The sequence below is a fragment of the Bolinopsis microptera genome, chromosome 1, assembly GCF_026151205.1.
Source record: "Bolinopsis microptera isolate Bmic1 chromosome 1, MBARI_Bmic_1.0, whole genome shotgun sequence".
Classification (NCBI taxonomy): Eukaryota; Metazoa; Ctenophora; class Tentaculata; order Lobata; family Bolinopsidae; genus Bolinopsis; species Bolinopsis microptera.
In genome coordinates this window covers 22151603-22171073 of record NC_087072.1, presented here as the reverse complement: position 1 = coordinate 22171073, position 19471 = coordinate 22151603, and the positions used below count along the sequence as shown (strand labels likewise).

At 39.6% G+C, this 19471-nt stretch overlaps 1 protein-coding gene across 4 annotated transcripts in view; it reads left to right on the top strand.

The window, feature by feature from the left end:
• Positions 1-19471, top strand: part of LOC134824839 (uncharacterized) — a 102401-nt gene that overhangs the window by 82145 nt on the left and 785 nt on the right. Inside the window, exons 2-12 of one of the 4 annotated variants that reach the window (XM_063836825.1) lie at positions 3752-3861; positions 3982-4039; positions 4180-4323; positions 4484-4715; positions 4849-4949; positions 5116-5222; positions 5485-5583; positions 5777-5931; positions 9496-9616; positions 9746-9799; positions 19453-19471. The exon at positions 19453-19471 is cut by the window's right edge and continues 56 nt beyond it. In XM_063836825.1, the coding sequence (XP_063692895.1) occupies positions 3754-3861; positions 3982-4039; positions 4180-4323; positions 4484-4715; positions 4849-4949; positions 5116-5222; positions 5485-5583; positions 5777-5931; positions 9496-9616; positions 9746-9799; positions 19453-19471 (1198 nt within the window). In that variant the 5' untranslated portion in view covers positions 3752-3753. Of the gene's footprint in view, positions 1-3751; positions 3862-3981; positions 4040-4179; positions 4324-4468; positions 4716-4848; positions 4950-5115; positions 5223-5484; positions 5584-5776; positions 5932-9495; positions 9617-9745; positions 9800-19452 lie in introns of all 4 variants that reach the window. The other 3 variants (XM_063836818.1, XM_063836840.1, XM_063836832.1) reach the window with 3 other exon arrangements.

The window sequence follows — 19471 nt, the reverse complement described above, 5'->3', positions numbered from 1 at the left end:
TTTAGCTATTATACTGATGGTATCATACAAAGTCATTTAAAAGCCCCAATCCAATAATGGATGCAAATTTCTATAATTTTGGTCAAATTTTCCAACGCTTTAAAAAGGGTGTGGTCACGAGTAGAACTGAAAAACTAACCATCCACATTTTTTGAGACCCTAGGGAGCACGACAAACATCTCAAATCTAGTTGACTTGCTAAGTTGTGTCAGGTTTTGAATAGATACATGATTAAAGGAGAAGTGAGGGGAGATGAAACAGTACTAGTAGGGGTCTGTAAGGTTGTAGGATGCATCATTAAAGAATAAATGAAACAAAGTTCGAATGATAAGTTCAACTTTAAGTTTCAAACTCGTCGGGAACATTGTTTCATTTGTTCTTTACCTCGCTCCTTGATCTCAAGTACTACTACTAGTAGTAAAGCATTAGTGCCGATAAGTAAAATAACACCATTATGGTAATATTTATTTTAGAAATTTAATTAAGTCGTTATATTTTCTGTAACTAGCGCCAGAACTGGGAAGGAAGTGAAACTTTACGTTAAAAAATACCGACGAACTTATTTTCCGAGATTGGTCAAACTTACATGAAGTGCCTAAAACTTAACTTCATCTAATCTTTTGAAATGAACTTCGCACTGAAGTCTGAACTATTATTTACCAACGTAATACTAACAGTGAATGAATACCATGATATGTGTCATTGCGAAATATTCATAAATTCACAGGTGTAACTATGGTAACTATGGTAACTAGGAGTGTAATTATGGTAACTAACCTGAAGAGACATAACTTACCTGATCATAATTTCGACTGTTAAATGATAAACTTAACTCAGTAAGGTAAATCACTTTTAGTACTTAACGTCAACCCCTACGTCACGCCACCTAACTTCTTTTGATAGTGTTACTGCTCGGACTTTATGCTCCGCTGATTTCACTGTAACCCTTTGCTGGAAAGGTCTCTACTTCACGCTACTTTTTACAGATCAAACCTGTGATCTATTTTGAAATTGGAGTCTACAACCCCTAGTTACCTAGTATCTGCACAAATCAGTATGAACAACTGTTTATCTCAGATCGTCGTTGTCTTAAATATTGATCCCGTCACCAGTGAATCTATGATTTGTTGGAATAAAGGTAACTTTACTTACCTTCATCCGAGTCATTTTCTAACGAGGGCGCCAAATCGTCGGTTAAATGTGGGACAGTTTTAATAAATTTAAAAAATTGCGCGTGTTACTCTAGAAACACACTTTTTTAGAGATTTTAGTTTTAACAGCGACCTTAGCTGTAGTTTCACTTAGTAGTTTCACTTAGTAGTTTCACTTAGTAGTTTCACTTAGTAGTTTTACTAGTACGTATAAGGCTTTTGGTCAGAATATTGGCAGCTAAATGTTGGCAAGAACCCACTCGGCAGCCATTGCTTGGTAGACTGTTCTTTGTAGACTGTGTAGACTGTATGGCTATTAGTAGTTACACCACTCACTATACAGTAAACTGGTAAACAGCAAAAAATCATAATCTAATTTTCACAGATAACTTATTATCAGTGGTGTTGTGTGTTGGAATTACGTAAGGTATGTTTGGTTGTTCATTTCTTAATGATTGTGTAACGTTATCGTTTGAAATTGCTATCGTCAAAATATTTATCGTTAAAATATTTGTTAGATCGACAAAGTCTGTCATACCATCAATCATGTTATAAATAATCCTCAATTTAATTGTCCATTTATTACATGAATGCTTTTAAGCGTAATTCAGTTAAATGTCCGTTCAAAATTATGTCCGTTCACGCAATGTCTGGTCAAATAACGTCCGATAAGATATAAGTTACAAGGGAATCATTTAAGCTTCAAGCCTAATTATAGTAACTAAAACAAGTATGTAAGGTGGACCCCAACTTGGCTAAACATACACGGTAGTTTAAAATAATATGCTGCTCCAAAAATAATATATCCCAACAATAGGTAAAAAATATTAATTTCTTATATAATAGAATAATGCGTTAACCATATAACAAAGTAATTATTCGCTATATTCAGTAAATCTATTTTTTAGTATATTGTTAAGTTTATGTTTTTTGTTTGAAATTAACATCCCCTGATAAGTGTTAGCTGGAGTTTGATATGAATTCTACTAGTCAGTAATAATGGCCTTCAGCCGCAGACGCCCTAAAATAAACAAATGTAGAATCTTAAGATTTATGGTAGACATAAAAACGACGTATGTCGAGGCGACCCGCTTGTGACTCAACTAGTTTCGGCTTTTATAAATTATATCAGAAATTTCTATACGTAGTTTATTATTACTATTTTAATCTGCTAGGTGATACTCCCTTGCGGATGGTCGTAAAAAGCCCAAACTAGTCACAATTAGCAGGTTGCCGGTCCACCTTACATATTTGTTCTAGTTACAATAATTGGGTTTGAAGCTTAAGTGAGATCCTTGGAATTTATAATCAGTAATCTTAGTAAAAAGCAAATGAGTGCCAAAAGTTATTCCAGTTATTTCCCTTGTTTCAACTTTCACTATGTCTGTCGAGAGCCGTGATGCTCCCTACTAAACACTACAATGTTAAAAACTCACGTTCGGCCTTACGAAATCTGCACATTTTTCAACGCTTCGAAGATTTCCCGATGATTAGAGATTAACCACGATTACTGTGCAAACAGTTATAAATGTCATATTACCCGGTTTATGCGGGTAGGATTACATTTACACAGTTATTTTATGTGACTGCAGAAATGTTATCTTGCCAGATTTGTGCACCTTCGCCGAGCCCAGTAAGACTACACTTGTATAGTAACACAATCTAAATGGGGTTGTTTAACATATAATTGAAGCGTAAGGTTGTTGGTACATAACATGAAGAGGTGTTAAAATGATAAAAAGGGTTGCCAGTGCTAGAGAGAGAGCTGCAGAGTAGCCTTATAATATACAATTATGTATCATATTATAAACATATTATGAACATATTATAAACATATTATGAATATATTATGATGAGACAAATCTAGTCTTCTTGAGCCTTCTTTCTTTGGATTCACTTGATTTAACTAGTTTGATTGTTGATTTCGATTGATTATTTTGAGATTGTGTTACATTACTTAGATTTGCAAACTCTTATATAATAGCGAATTTTTGACGAATTGCTTTTGGAAAAGAACCGCTTCCTGATCTCACGAGTTGAGGTTGTTCATTTTGCTATTTTGGTGAATGATACGGTTAATAAATGTAACGGTTAAATTTAATGGATGTACTGTAACCAAAATCTTGAAATAACCTCACAAAGTCAGAGATCTTTCAGTGATAATTAGATCACTAACTGTTAACACTCTGTAAAACTGGAGAATTTTGCAGTTCAAAGACGTAAGTTGAATGAAGATTGGGTGAACTTAAAACCTTTTAAATGCCACCTTATTAGCCGGGTATTAATGATGGAGACATGGCCTAGAAGAATGCGGTAAATGTAAAATTGTTAAAACAGAAAGTTTTACTCTCATAAACCCGGTCTATATAATTAGTACTGCATACTCCCTGTATGAAACAGTAACTTATACCACTACATCCTATTGTTTTGAGTCATCTCATGAGACCGTCAAGCTTTAACCGAATCGTTGAGATCACCCCTTTCTCGAATGAATTGCTAACGCACAATTCTTTATTTTATGTTAACACTTTGAATCTTCGTAATTTGATCATTACAACAACCTGACTTATAGCCAATATATCCATCTTTTCTTTCATTAGCCATGCAAGAGATCAGCAACGTGGGGATCGCTGTTCTGGTTTTGGGAACCATCTTGATATCCGTTCTTCTCTTTCTCGTGTTGATGGGTAATCATTCCAACCTCGAAAAGGTATTTTCTAGATAGTTAACACTTTGTGATTGATAGTGATATTTCCTTATATTATACACCTGGGTAGTCTGCAAAGAGCCTGCCAAGAGTCTGTTTGAGTATTGATAAACATTATTTCAGAGGTTGACGAAGTGTGTGATGGGGACATCGTACTTAATTGTACTTATAGCAATCACTTGTAAGAACCTTTAACAGAAATAATATTTTATTCAAGACTGTATATAACTAACAACAACATACACTACAATAGTAACACCATAATATCAGCATGTGCTTTTCCCCAATTTAATATCAAATTTTCGCAAATACTTATCACAGTTTGCAAAAGAGAGAGCTTTTGGGCAAGAGCAAGTGTTGAAAATGTAATGATACGGGTGTGGGCGTCCGATCTGCAGGACTATGAATCAGACATAGGCGTGCATTTGGGACTGCGAGGGATCAATATCACACTAAAAGTCAAAGGTTGGATGATTTCCTTGAGCTACACCGATCAGATTGACTTAATTGTTAGCTGCCCACTGACCAAATAATTCATTACTGTTTGTGCAACATTCTTTCTAATTCCCTCGCAATTTAACACTGTGCACTTTATTCATAAAAATTCTAGCACATGTTTCATCAGAGAGACCAGAATTTGCCTTTAACGAGCGCTTTGAGTGGGCTTGGGGTACGAAAAACAGTATGGAAGACGGAAGCAATCCTTACAAAAGAACACTTAAAAGTGCTGTAAGAAAAGGTCTCCCACTCCCTATACACGACCTAGCTGAGAGCTTTGAGACTTACGGAACATTGGGGCCAGCCTCAGCAGGGCTGGGAGTCCACGAGGCCGGCTTTTTTACTGACCTCTTTTTAACGTGAGTTTAGAATGGACCCAGTTCAGCTTTTTAGGATTTGTAGCCGCCTACAAAAACTCATTAGTTCTCTTAATTTCCTTGACAATAACATTAAATGACCCTTCAATGCAGTTAAAAGTTAAAACTATCGCAGACTTTCTCTTGTATCATGGATAATAGCAGGAGTCCTCCCCCCTCTATCACTCTACGCTAGCCTCCACGCCGCCTGTATTTCTCTTTTCTCCCTCGCGCTTTGTACGTTATCTTTAATAAATTACGAAGATTTTAATTTAATCAGAAATTAATTTAATTTTGTTTCAGCCCTAGATTTGCAGAGTTAAATATCATATTGTGGAAGATTTTCAAACAACCTTTGCTCAAACTTCAACTTTATGGACATGTTAGCCTCTTACTTTTTCAGCACTGTTTCTTTACGTAGTGATATTCTACTCCTCTGACGTTATGTGGAAGTCACAAAGGTACTTCCAGAGTGCTCATGAGGACTCACAAGTTGAATTCTACCTCAGGGTTAGTCAACCAGAATTGTCGATAAAATTTTAATAATACTAGTAGTAGTACTAGTAAACTGATCAGACAATGTAATTATCATTGGTTGCTACCAGTTTCCTGATATTTTGATATTCATGTTAATTGTTAAAGTGTTAATTGTTAAAATATGTTGGATATAAATCAAGAGGCTTGCATATGCCACTTTGAGTAAATTCAGGCGATTCAGATTACATATAACATTACAATCCGAACGCGAGTTTCATCATCATCAACTTTTCAGTTTTCTTGGGGCTTCTACATAAACCTAATCATGTTTGTGGTATCATTGTTTCTGTGTTTCGGCCTTCGACAGTGGGCGGTGATGGTCAGAATAAAAGAGGTTTGTTTACAAAACTGTAATGAGACGGTTACCAGGTTACCAGGTTACCAGGTTACCTGGCGGTGATGGTCAGAATAAAAGAGGTTTGTTTACTAAACTGTAATGAGACGGCACACCATTTTAAAGTTTTTAAGTTCATATTATTTAAAACGTTAGCAAGAGTTAAAAGTTAAAATTCCTAACCCCTGGTCAGACATGGAAGATGCAGCAAGAGGTAGACGAGATCAAGGAGCTGAGGAACAAGGGTGACGACAAGAGGAACCGTCCACGGGGAGTGCACAGTCGCAGCAGCTTTAAGAAAGTTTTTAAGAGAAGGCTCACAGCTACGTGGTCTAGAGGAGAGAGCCAGTAAGAGATTATTTTACAGTATAAACGGGAAAATGGTTACTCTAGTAGCAGGGCATAGTTGAGTGTGCACTTCGATGTATACGATTTCTGACAACACAGGGTTGTTTGTTAGGTCATTCTAAACCAGAATCGTTTAGGTGGACAATTTGTTTCGCTAGAGACAACCCTACAGGGCAAATTTTCTAAATTACCCTCAGTCGCGTATACGGGATTTTCGTATTTCGGCTCCTGAAGGTCATAGAGACTTCATTTTTGGTGTAAAATTACCGCAGTGGCCACATTTATATACAACTTATTAATCAATGTATGGTCTAAAATTGTTTGTTCCCGAGATATCTGCAAAAAACTAATTTAAGCTCAGGCGTAGGCACAAATTTCATCAAATTTGTATCTCAGCTTCTGAAGGTCTTAGAGACTCAAACTTTGGCTTAAAATGACCGCAATGCACATGTTTATATTGACACTATAAAGGTCATAAAGGTCCAAAATGCTTGCTTTTGGAAAAAATCCAGAAAAACTGATTTTCACTGGGGCGAGTGAAAAAAATCTACTCTAGAAGCTAATTGAAATCGAGTATGCAGTTTGGTGTCTACAAATTTTCTAGAAACCAGGTCCTTTGTAAGCTTAAGGTCATTCTGGATCAGAATTGATAAGGTACGCAATTTCTATCAGTAGTTCCAACCCTAGGGGGGAAATTTCTAAATAACCCTCTGGCGCAAATATATGACTTTTGTATCTCGGCTTCAGAACGTTGTAGGGGCCTCTCTTTTAGCTCAAACTAACTGCATGGCAAAAGCCACATTTACATACAAGCAATAAAGCAACATAGGCTAGGGTCTATAGTGCTTAGCTTTGGAGATATTCATTAAAAACAGTTTTAACTTTCGTGCATCCTGAAATAGTAACATCAAACATGTAATTAATTTTGGTATCCTGGGCTAAAAAGTCTTACAGACACTTTACTTGCAGCACAGCAAAATGTTCAGCATGAACACATTCAGATAATATTTATGGAGCAACACAATTCAGTTTCAGAAGATCCTTCCAGCTATCTTATCTTATCTCCAAATGTATACATCTAACCATCTCTCTGGCTACTTCAAACTACTTCAATCCCCAAATTTATACATGAACATCTAACTATCTCGTTATAGCTACTATAAGTTGGGCTCTCTCCAGTACTGTTTGACTAATATGGCTAATCAACTTCAATCCCACCTCATGAAGTAGAATCTACTTCTAGCTACCTTTAATTCTGCTACCTCCATGCCATGCCTATTCTACCCAGCTACCACCAGCACGTTATAATTTTAGCTCTTTCTAGCAACCTCTGAATGCTACCTCCTATCCTGCTCTATACAGGTACCACCAGTGGGCAGAAACCACCAATTCCAACTCTTTTCACCTACTTCGGCTACATCTATTTAGGTACTACTGCAAGGCCCCCTGGCCCCTCCAACCTCTGCTCTTTCTAGCTTTCTAGCAAACTTGACTTAAGCTACCTCTTGCCTTTTATAGCACCGCCAGCAACAATTTATTCTGGCTCTTTCCGGCTGCCTCAGCTGCATTCAATAATTTCCAACTCATTGAGGAAGAGGAAACCTGCTATTTCTAGCAACCTCTGAATGCTACTTCCTGCTCTATCTAGCTTCCACCAACATCCACTAATTGTTGTTAAGTTACCACTAGCACCTGCAAATTCTAGTCCGATCCAGCAAACTCAGACTACCTTATGCTATATCCAGATAGCACAAGCACCCTCAAATTCTAGCTGGAGCCTGGAGGTAGCATGAATTAGGTAAAAACAGATAGAATTTGAGAGTGCTCAACCAACTGAATATGGATGGATGTAGCCCGAAGTAGCTAGAAGAAGCTAAAATTTGTGGGTACCGTTTGCTAGTGTTAGCTGGATGGAGCAGAAAGTAGTCTGAGGCTGCTTAATAGGGCTACAATTTGCAGGTACTGGCAATAGCTGAAGAGAGTAGGAGTAAGTCTGAGGTTGCTGGATAGGGCTAGAATTTGCAGGTGCTAGTGGTAACATTTAAACAACAATTATTGGGTGTTGGTGGAAGCTAGATAAAGCAGGAAATAGCATTCAGAGATTGCTAGAAGAAGCTAGAATGGAGGTAGCAGAATTAAAGGAAACTAGAAGTAGATTCTACTACATGAGGTTGGATTGGAGTTGATTAGCCATAATAGCCAAACAGTACTGGAGAGAACCCAACTTGTGGTAAGACCGGGATTCCGGCTTAATCCCGATCCCTAATCCCGGTCTTAATCCCGGTCCTGGCACTATTTCCCAGTCCCAGTCCCGGCCAAACAAGCGGTCCCGGTCGAGCCTTGGCTTTAACGAGATGGAAGCAACCAGGGAGATGGTCAGAATTCAGATGTATAAATTTGGGGATTGAAGTGGTTTGAAGTAGCCAGAGAGATGGAACTAGATGTATACATTTGGGGATAAGATAAGATAGCTGGAAGGAGCTTCTGAAACTGAATTGTGTTGCTCCATAAATATTATCTAGTCTGAATTTGTTCATGCTGAACATTTTGCTGTGCAGCAAGTAAAGTGTCTGTAAGACTTTTTTAGCCCAGGATACCAAAATTAATTACATGTTTGATGTTACTATTTTAGGATGCACGAAAGTTAAAACAGTTAATATCTCCGAAGCTAAGCACTATACACCCTATGTTGCTTTATTGCTTGTATGTAAATGTGGCTTTTGCAGTTAGTTTGAGCTAAAAGAGAGGCCCCTACAACGTTCTGAAGCCGAGATACAAAAGTCATATATTTGCACCTGAGGGTAATTTAGAAATTTCCCCCCTAGGGTTGGAACTATTGATAGAAATTGCGTACCTTATCAATTCTGATCCAGAATGACCTTACAAAGGACCTGGTTTCTAGAAAAGTTGTAGACACCAAACTCCATACTCAATTACACTTTACAGTTAGCTTCTAGAGTAGATTTTTTCACTCGCCCCAGTGAAAATCAGTTTTTCTGGATTTTTTCCAAAAGCAAGCATTTTGGACCTTTATGACCTTTATAGTGTCAATATAAACATGTGCATTGCGGTCATTTTAAGCCAAAGTTTGAGTCTCTAAGACCTTCAGAAGCTGAGATACAAATTTGATGAAATGTGTGCCTACGCCTGAGCTTAAATTAGTTTTTTGCAGATATCTCGGGAACAAACAATTTTAGACCATACATTGATTAATAAGTTGTATATAAATGTGGCCACTGCGGTAATTTTACGCCAAAAATGAAGTCTCTATGACCTTCGGGAGCCGAAATACGAAAATCCCGTATACGCGACTGAGGGTAATTTAGAAAATTTGCCCTGTAGGGTTGTCTCTAGCGAAACAAATTGTCCACCTAAACGATTCTGGTTTAGAATGACCTAACAAACAACCCTGTGTTGTTAGAAATCGTATACATCGAAGTGCACACTCAACTATGCCCTGCTACTAGAGTAGGTTATATGAACCCTAAACAATCGGCGGTTGATGATAAAATTTAACGGTTTCAAAAATTAAGTTAAATAAGAGTTAAATTGAACGTGTTTCAGATGCAAAGATGTCTGTCCTGGAGTGAGCGCAGTTCCTCTGAGCGAAGTAATCGAGACCTTGGTTGCAGAGTCAAGCTCAAAAGAAAGGTCATCAAATCCGAGGAAAGCTGTCATCTGCGAGGTAACATCCAAATAATTTCAAAAATAAAGTTGTGATAGCAAAACTGAGTACTCGTACATAACGAATAACGATAGCTATACTTATTATCCAAGTTGTAAAGCTCAAACTTGAAGTGCACATTTCATACAGGAGGTCCCTCTTCTGTACCCGGATAAATTCCGGCCTCAAGTGCACACTAGGAAGGTACAGTGTCAATGTTCATAAATCATAACCATGTACGACGAACGTGATTGTGTACAATTGAGATTTTTCGATCTTTATAAAATAAACCGTGCATGACAACCACATATACATTGTACAGGGGGGGGGGGGGCCAAAAGTCAGTGTGCAAAGTGCAAACGTTGGCCTTAATAGCTTAGTCACTGAGTGCCCAATTGAAATTATTCTTTCTGGTATGACTTACTACCACCACTGCAGTTCAAGGAATTTCTCAAATCGAAAAATATTCGTGTTCATTTTTTTCAAATGAAGGTTCATTTTCGCATTTATATGATAGTTTGGACAGTCGGATTGAGCCACATTTTATTGAATTGGTCATTTAAATTACTTTTGTCCTGAAAAAAAAGAGAGTTCTAGCTTCTCAGATGACCGAGATATGAAGCATAACGAGGTTATTCATTACGTGTGATCAGGTGATTGGTTACCTAATCACGTGATTAGGTGACCCCGTTAACAACCTTCGCACCTGGTGGCACTCAGGAATCTCAGCGAATTACTTCTGATGCAAATAATGCTTCTGGTAAACATGATGCTAGGATCACCACCAATGACCCTAGTACTGGAACCAGCGTTGAAAACCAATCAACTCGTGATAATAACCCTGAGGATCACCTGACCCAGACCAGTTGCAATAACTGTTCAGAGCTAAAACATTCAATGTCTGTACTTCAGGACAGTTTGCTCGAACTCAAGGAAGAGATGCTCCAACAAAAAGCAATCTCTGACCTCATCCTGTCGTCCCCAACCACATCTGAAAAAAGCATGTCATCCCTGTTTAAAAACAAAGTTGGCCCAATTGACACCAAGCTGAATGGAATTCGGGCTGACCTCGATCAACTTAGAGCAGCAGTAGATGAGCAGAACATAATTCTCGAAAAACTGATCAATTCAACATCTGCCAATTCCGCTCACAAAAAGCGGATTGAGACCCTCGAGATCGGCCAAGAAAACTTGACGAAGGCCACGAAGGGAATTGCCAAGTCTGCACTCAACCAATCTCATGCCTCAACCCAAGAACTCAAACACGAGCTTCGCCCCATCGTCGATGCAATTGGTACCACAAGCGCTTCTAACAGGACGAGAATAGAAGCCCTGGAGATCAACTGAGAGGACACTATACAAGCACTAAATACTGCTGACCAACCTGCAGCGACCAACATAACTGTGACACCCAACAGTCCTCTCACAGTGAACTCTAAGTCAACATCCAATCGCGATAAACCCAGTGCACTCAGTAACAGTTCCAGCAATGCCACAGCACGTCTAGGAGAAAACGAGCCCAACCAATCAGTGACTTCCTGGGTAAAGGTGGTCGAACAAAGCAACAACAAACGATTCACAGTGGCAAACAAGCAGAACATGAAAAACCACAATGAAAGGGGCTCCAAAGATGATCGACCTACTAAAGAAATGAGGCTAAATCATGGGAGCCTCAACAGTAGAAGCCGAACAAATGATCCTGGACACCAAGTAGAGCAAACCAACACCCCCGATCGGGGTCTTAATGAAGCAAACTCTGCCGCTAAAGCTACGGAAAGCTACAGGCGACACACAGTTCTTCTGCTCCATGACAAGAGCTTTGACAAATTTGATCCAAGGCGCTTTAATAGTCAGTTCAATGTTCAATGCTTTAAAGCAAATAGTTATTCAGACATGCTGAAAAAACAAAGCAGCTTAACAATATCATAAAGCGACTCAGACCGGAGTGCATTTATATCCACACAGGGAGCAATGATTTCCTCAAGAAGAAATCAAGCCTTGTGGGTAATGTGAAGGAACTCTACGAACATCAACTGAACACCACAAAGGCCCAAATATGCTTCTCAGCGCTGATACCCTCCTCCAATGATTTTAGCATTAATGAAAGAATACGTGTCGTCAACGAGGAGACTAGAAACCATGTTAGTTGGCTCCGCGAACACAGGCCGGATGTCAAAGATAGGATCTTCACCTTTACCAACGACAAAATTGGCGATCAAAACTTTTATTCGTTCAACACAGGATTCGAACTAAGACAGAGAGGTCAAAACATGCTCTGGCTTCGCCTCCGGGAGGGCCTGAGGAAGACCCTGCGCCTCCCCCGAATAAGCTACCACGACAATGATGAAACAACTACAAGACGCAGCACCAACAGATTTAGCAATGACTAAACCCACACAAACGAGGTCCCGCCACTCCCTTAAGTTCCTGTGCTGGAATATCAACCACTCTCGGGACAAAGTTGAAGGAGCCAAGGTTGACATTCCCGAAATTCGTGAGCTCTTCGACAACCACGATATTTTTGCTCTGCAAGAAACAAAAGGGGAGATCAACATAAGTAACTACTGTTGCTTTAATTCTAACAGGAAGGGATCAAATTCAGGAGGGGTATGTATAGGAGTACACAAAAGCTTAAAAGCCGGTGTAACCAATGTTCGTATGAACTCCACGGAAGATATCGTTGTAGTTAAACTGAAAGCTAACTACTTCGACCTAGACCGAAACACCTATCTTATCAACGTCTATGACTCACCCACTAATGGATCTTTCAAGAAGCGAAGAAGAGGTCTAGAAACTGAAGACAGTATGACAACTCTAGAGTATCTTCATGAATTCATGGCGGGTGTACCGCTGAACGAGGATGTCATCCTTCTCGGGGATTTCAATGCTAGAACTGGCACCCTGGACGACATGTTGTCTGACCATAGTCAAGTGAAAGACACCGAGATCGACCCCCATTTCTTTAAACAGTTGGCTAAACGCAATAACTCAGACCCTAAGCTAAACACGAATGGGCGACCCTTCATTGAACTCCTCCAAACGACAGGCCTAGTCATCCTCAATGGTAGAACTCTCGGTGATATATTCGGTGAACCCACTTGTATTCAGCGCCATGGCGTCAGCACAGTTGATTACATCTGCGTCTCAACGAGTCTTCACGACAGAGTCCGCCACCTGAAAATTGAGAGCATCTCTCAATACTCCGATCACAGGGCGCTATCAATGTCAATATCCACAAATCCTTCAAGAAGGATTTCTACCAGTCTTGAATCACCAGATATCCAAGATGCTCCTAAATCTTTTAAATGGAACAGATCAGAGAACCTCTCTACAGCAACTAAGTTCCGGCTAGCACAGAGTGATCAGCCATTCAAAGACATAATGGACTGCCTCCTTAATCAACCAGTGAATACGGCAAACGAAGCTGCACAGTTTAATGAAGACGTAGTCGCAACATACCACAATCTTGCGAATTCGGTTACTACGACCAAAAGCGGCAAACGCACCAGCAAGAAAAAATGGTTTGACCAAAGCTGCAAACATGCTAAAAGGGAAGCCAACAGAGCTGACAGAAATGCCAACAGTAACCCACACAGCAACTTCCTTCGTGACCAGCACTTTCTCAGAAAAAAGGAGTACCGAAAAATCAAGAGGACGAAAATTGAAAAAGGGGAAATTTCTGTACGAGATGAACCAGAAGATAAACGAATGTGGTGAGGTTAACTGGGCAGCGCTCAAACGGCTATCTGATCAGTACAAAGATGAGGAACCCTTCGACATCTACGATCTTCTCCTCTTTCACAAATTCTTCAATGATCTCTACAATCGAAAGTGTGGCGTGAACAATCACTCCAAGGATGATGGCACTTCTACTCCTACGTCCAACGATTCGCAGCCTATCAAGGAATTGGTCAATGACGGGTCCGGGACTCTAGGGCGTAAGACTCTAGGGCGTGAGACTTTAGGGCGGCGCCCTAACCCTAACCATCACCCTAACCCTAACCCTAACCCTTATCCTAACCCTAACCCTAACCCTAACCCAAACCCAAACCCTAACCCTAACCCTAACCCTAACCCTAAGACCCTAAAGTCTTACGCCCTAGAGTCTTACGCCCTAGAGTCCGGACCCCAACTGAATCGCGACTTTACCTTACAGGAGATCAAAGATGCGACTAAAAAACTCCAAAACAATAAGAGTGTGTCCGATGACCTGATATCCAACGAGATGTTGAAAAACTCCAATGAGACACTTCAACTCGTCGTGGTAAAACTCTTTAATGCCTGCCTCCAGCATGGAACTTACCCCTGGAACAACTCGATCACAACTCCCCTCCATAAAAAGGGTGACCGGCAAAACCCTGATAACTATCGGGCTATTACTATTGGGAGCTGTCTCGGCAAACTCTTCTCGAACCTTCTCCTTAAACGGCTGATCGAATTTAGAGAAACAGCCTGTCCGGACCGACCGTATCAACTTGGATTCAGGAGGGGAGCCCAATGTAACGACCACTTACTCACCTTGAATACCATTAATATTATTGAGAAATACACCAAGAAAGAGAAGAAGCGACTTTTCGCCTGCTTTGTCGACTACCGCAAGGCTTTCGATAGCGTATGCAGGGAAGCACTCCTGTTCAAGCTGGGAAACATGGGCATAACAGGCAAATTCTTCGATTGCATCAGCCACATGTACAAGAACTCTTCAACCCGAGTCAAGCTGATTCAAAAGCTATCCGCAGCCATTGACGTCACCATCGGCACAGAACAAGGACACCCAATGTCTCCCGAGCTCTTCAAACTCTATATCCACGAGCTCTCGATCAGACTTGAACAAATCGAGGAATTGGATGTACCTTTATTAAACGGTGTAAAAGTAAGTCACCTCCTATGGGCAGATGACCTGGTACTCTTAGCGCTGGATGCGGGCAGCTTACAGAAACTGCTCAATTGCTTGCATGACTATGCTGAAAAGTGGGAGCTGTCTGTGAATATCAACAAAACCAGCGTGATGGTCTTTAACACAAGCTCACGAATACTGAAATGTGCTTATGGCTTCAAACTAGGCAACTTGGACATCGCACCCGTCAGAAAATACTGCTATCTAGGAATCCAATTCTCCCTGAACGGTTCCTTCAAGCAAGCACTCGATGAACTTAGGAAGAAAGCTCTTCGCTCATTCTTCTCTCTGAGACGAACTATTGACACGAGAGCCCTTACCACTAGCACGATGCTAAAACTCATTGATAGCTTAGTCAAGCCAGTGGCCACATATGGATGCCCTATTTGGCTGCCATCAACCAACATCGTGAAAGCCATCCTCTCAAAAAATCAAGAAGCGAGTCTTCCCAAAGCAGCAGCAAAAGATGCTCTTGAAACTACTCACTTGAAAATTCTTAAATGGATATTGGGTGTCCACAAAAAGGCAAATAACAACTTCTGCTACGGAGATACAGGTAGAACCCCCTGGACAGTAACCGTCCTCCCTCAATGTATTGCCTACTTCTGTAGAGCATCACAAGCGGTAGTAGGTAACGTGAACACCCTCTTGCACCATACATTTCAGGAACAGAAACAACTGAACCTTACCTGGTATGATGCATGGTCTACTATCATCAAGACGAGCACTGTCGCTAAGCCACACCTACCCCACACCCTTGCGGCTCGTGAACACATACACGAAACATTTGTCAGCCACTGGAAGAAGGATCTTCACAACCAGCCTAAAATGTCATTCTACACTGCGGTCAAAGCTGAGTTTGGTGAAGAACTGTACTTACAGCTGCCATGCAGGGTCAAAAGAGCTAACATTGCAAAACTTCGATCTAGCAGTCACGATCTGAGGATTGAGAAAGGTCGCTACACTGGAGATCGCTACAACACAGCACTGAAAACATGTCGCTTTTGCTGCTCCTCAGACACCGACGTCATGCGGTTCTTCGAAGAACTACCATTCTTTGAAACACCTATCCTTGAAACCGAGGACCACGTTATAAATGAATGCCCCAGCTACAACTCCCTCCGGTCCAACCTCTCAGACAACCTTAAAAGCCTCATAATGCTCAAAGAATATGGGGCCATCATGAACTCATTCCATGCTACTGAATTTGGAAAGTACCTCACAGAATCTTTTCACCTTCGACATCCTCCTGAAAAGAAGTCCTAGTTATCACCTCCTATGAAGTCCTAGCAATCACCACCTAACAGACTCTTCAAACCTTCGAAATCCTATGATTAAGTCCTAATCCTCGCTTCACGTCCCCTACTCATCTCCTTCATCGTCCCATCAACTTATGTAAGTATGTAGTTTAACATATCTCCTTGGACTTGCTTTTATGCACACATCCAGAATTTCTTTTAGCATTTAAATTATTATATTTGATTTTATTTCCACTTCGTGATATTGTAACGCGGTTAAATTTTAAGATTTTATTTTCATACTTTTATTCGGCTTTTGTTTTATATATGAACTTATTTATGAATTGATGTATAGCCAAAACGAGTCCGTTAGTGTTCTTCTTGGTAATTTCAAGTTTAATTCCAGTTTAATTCCAGTTTAATTCCTGGTTAAACATTATGGGAATTGTTAAAGGTGCCCATTTAAGGTGTAGTGTCACGGTGTCACATTACCACCCAGTCAATTTTGTTAACGAGATACACAAAACGCTTGATAACTTCGTCATTTCTAATCCGTTTTGCCTAATTTTTTAGATCAGAGACAACAATCAATAATTTACCGTCTCTGAAAAATTAGGCGTCCAGCATGTTCAGAGAGAACAATATAGGTGTTTTAATATTGAATGGGCGTGGTCTAAAATATTCGAATTTTCAAATTTTGGCGACAGAATCCTCAAACAAGTAGATACAGTATGCCATCTGCAAAGCAAAAACCCTCAAATATAAAACACGGGGGAGGTATATAAGACCCAACGTCTGCACACTGACTTTTGCCCCCCCCCCCCCCCCCCCCCCCCCCCCCCCCGTATTTTTAACATGAATAATTTATGAATGAACACTTTATCGTGAACTCTGTATAATATGACTGAGGTTCAACTGATTGATGTTTTCCGTGGAGGAATGATTCGGAATTTAGCGTATATTTTCAATGTTCTTAAATGTTCTACAATTCTCCATGTTTTGTTGTTGGAGATGTATCCCCGAGGGATGTAATCAAGTTAACTGTAGATTAGACACGATTAGGAACACTTTGAAAAATAGGAAATCACCAAAATGTACTTTGTACAACCGGTAGTACATTTTCGGAAATAACTTTTCCTGGACCGAAATTTCACAGTTTTGACAGTTAGTTCTGTCCAGCTAACAGTTAGTTAGTTAATTGCAGTTTTGAATGTTATCATTGAAAAATTTAAAGTCTCCAAGATGGCAGACTATGAAACATTTTAAAATACAAACTTAAATACAAACTATTTCTGGGATTTCCAAATTGAATAAGACAAAAGTAACTTACCTTAACAGTTGAGTACAGTAGTGAAGTTAGTAAATTTTAAAGATATCAAAGGTTCTGCAGGTAGTTGGTACTTCAGAGAGCTGAATTCAGTTGTCCGGAAACCTGGTAACCTGGTAACCTGGTAACCTGGTAACCTGGTAACCTGGTAACCTGGTAACCTGGTAACCTGGTAACCTGGTAACATGGTAACCTGGTAACCTGGTAACCTGGTAACCTGGTAACCTGGTAACCTGGTAACCTGGTAACCTGGTAACCTGGTAACCTGGTAACCTGGTAACCTGGTAACCTGGTAACCTGGTAACCTGGTAACCTGGTAATCTGGTAACCTGGTAACCTGGTAACACAGGGCCCACAAAGATAGGAGAGGGTGACTAAAACGGTGGCAAGATTAAACTAAACATTAGTTTGCGTTTTAAATGATAATGTTTTTGAGAAACTTTGTAATGCTCCATAAGTCGGGATTATCAACAGGTACAACAGATGTGGCCTACACAGTAGGTATTTATAGATTAGATTTGGTGCAATTGTAGACGTCCTGTAGTCTCGAAACACAAATACAAAGAGAAAATAACCAGAAAGTTATGAAAAGATAAACTGATAAAAGAATTAAGGACGGGGACTCAATTGTTCTTAAGAAATCTTCAATTCTCTCGTTTTGATTGGTTCTCTCGGATCACCCTGGATCTGTTCTGATTGGCTCGAAGCCAAGTCGATGCCCGGTCACGTGGATGCCCGGAGAGTCAATCAACGTCAACCACTAGGCATCACGTGATATATACAGCTGATACACATTAAACCACTGGGAGACTTTGGGTCAGGAAACTGATCCGGCCCCCAGTGGTGACGTATAATTAGTAATGTGATCCATGGATTCAATATAATTGACATAGAAATGGGCTAGATCTGGGGTAGAGTTCATATGTCAATTCTGTAAATCAAAACTGTACATTAAGAAGTAAACATAATCTGACTGCTCGACTCGTAGATCACATAAGGGACGGGAGCTCTTCTCGTATCCAGGGATGTGAGACGATGTCTTATTCTATTGTCCATTGTTAATTTAGAATTGGCGGTTGAGATATATGATAACGAATTATAACAGATATTCTTGATAACTACAGGGTGGGCCCTAAAACACTACCCATCTTAATCTTTTGAAATTGTTACAGCTCGCTGAGATCTTGATAATTATTTTAAAAACAAAAAGTGGCATTACTTATGTTCTGATAAATATTTGTGCTTCTAAATTTCACAGAATGTTAATAACAAGTAGCTAAACCTTTGTGGCAAGTTTTGTGTGATTGCGAGCTTCACTGAGCTTATTTGACCAATTTAGCCCCTGAGCGAGCTAGCTTGAATTTCTCACCCAGAACTGTTTACATTAGGTTAAAAGAAACCACCAAAAAAATCCTGGAAAAAAAAATCAAAAAACCAGCGATTTATTCACGTTTTATCAATTCTATTCACCACGATCCATCGCACATTCCATTCTTTCTATATTTTAACTGATAAGGACTATCACAGATGATCCTTCCTGCTTGTTTATACCGTTCTTCTCACATGGAATGTGCGATGAATAGAATTGGTAAAACATAAATAAATCGGTGGCTTTTTAATTTTTTTACCCAGGATTTTTTTGGTGGTTCCTATTAACCAATGTAAACATCTCTGGGTGAGAAATTAAAGCTAGCACGCTCAGGAGCTAACTTTGTCAGACAAGCTCAGACTCACACAAAACTTGGCACGAAGTTGTGTCTAATTATGATTGACATTCTCTAAAAATTTGAAGCAAAAATATTAATCAGAACGTAAGTTATGGCGCTTTTCCATTCTGAAATAAAATGATTAGCAAGATCTCAGCGAGCTGTAACAATTTTAAGAGATAAGGATGGGTAGTGTTTTATGGCCCACCCTGTATATGTAATAACAAGAGAGGGCCTTACGGTATTTTTGCTCAATTCGTAACTCTGAACATACTTAACTAAATGTTTTTAAAAACTATAGAAGTGTATTTTGATTGGCTGACCTTATTTCAAAATAAAAAACTTTTCAAATTCTTTAAAAACTACTTACTATACTTACTACCGGGTAAGTTACTATACTGACCCGCTACTTTGCAGAGCCTGGGGTCATAATATTTCGAAGAAATTTCGGACGTAACATCAATTAGAACTGATCATACACTCAGCTAATTACCATACGTCAAGAAAAGTAGAACCACGTGTTCGGTAGTTGAACGGAAACCCGAGCGTGATATTAGATAATATATAACAGTGTCTAATAGATAAGACACTGATATCATGCTGGATATTGGATAATATACAATATACTTTTAGCTTTTAACAATGGAACCTGCGCTTTTCAAATTTTGAAATCTAAACCGACATTTCAGAACAAAAACGCGGAAGCAG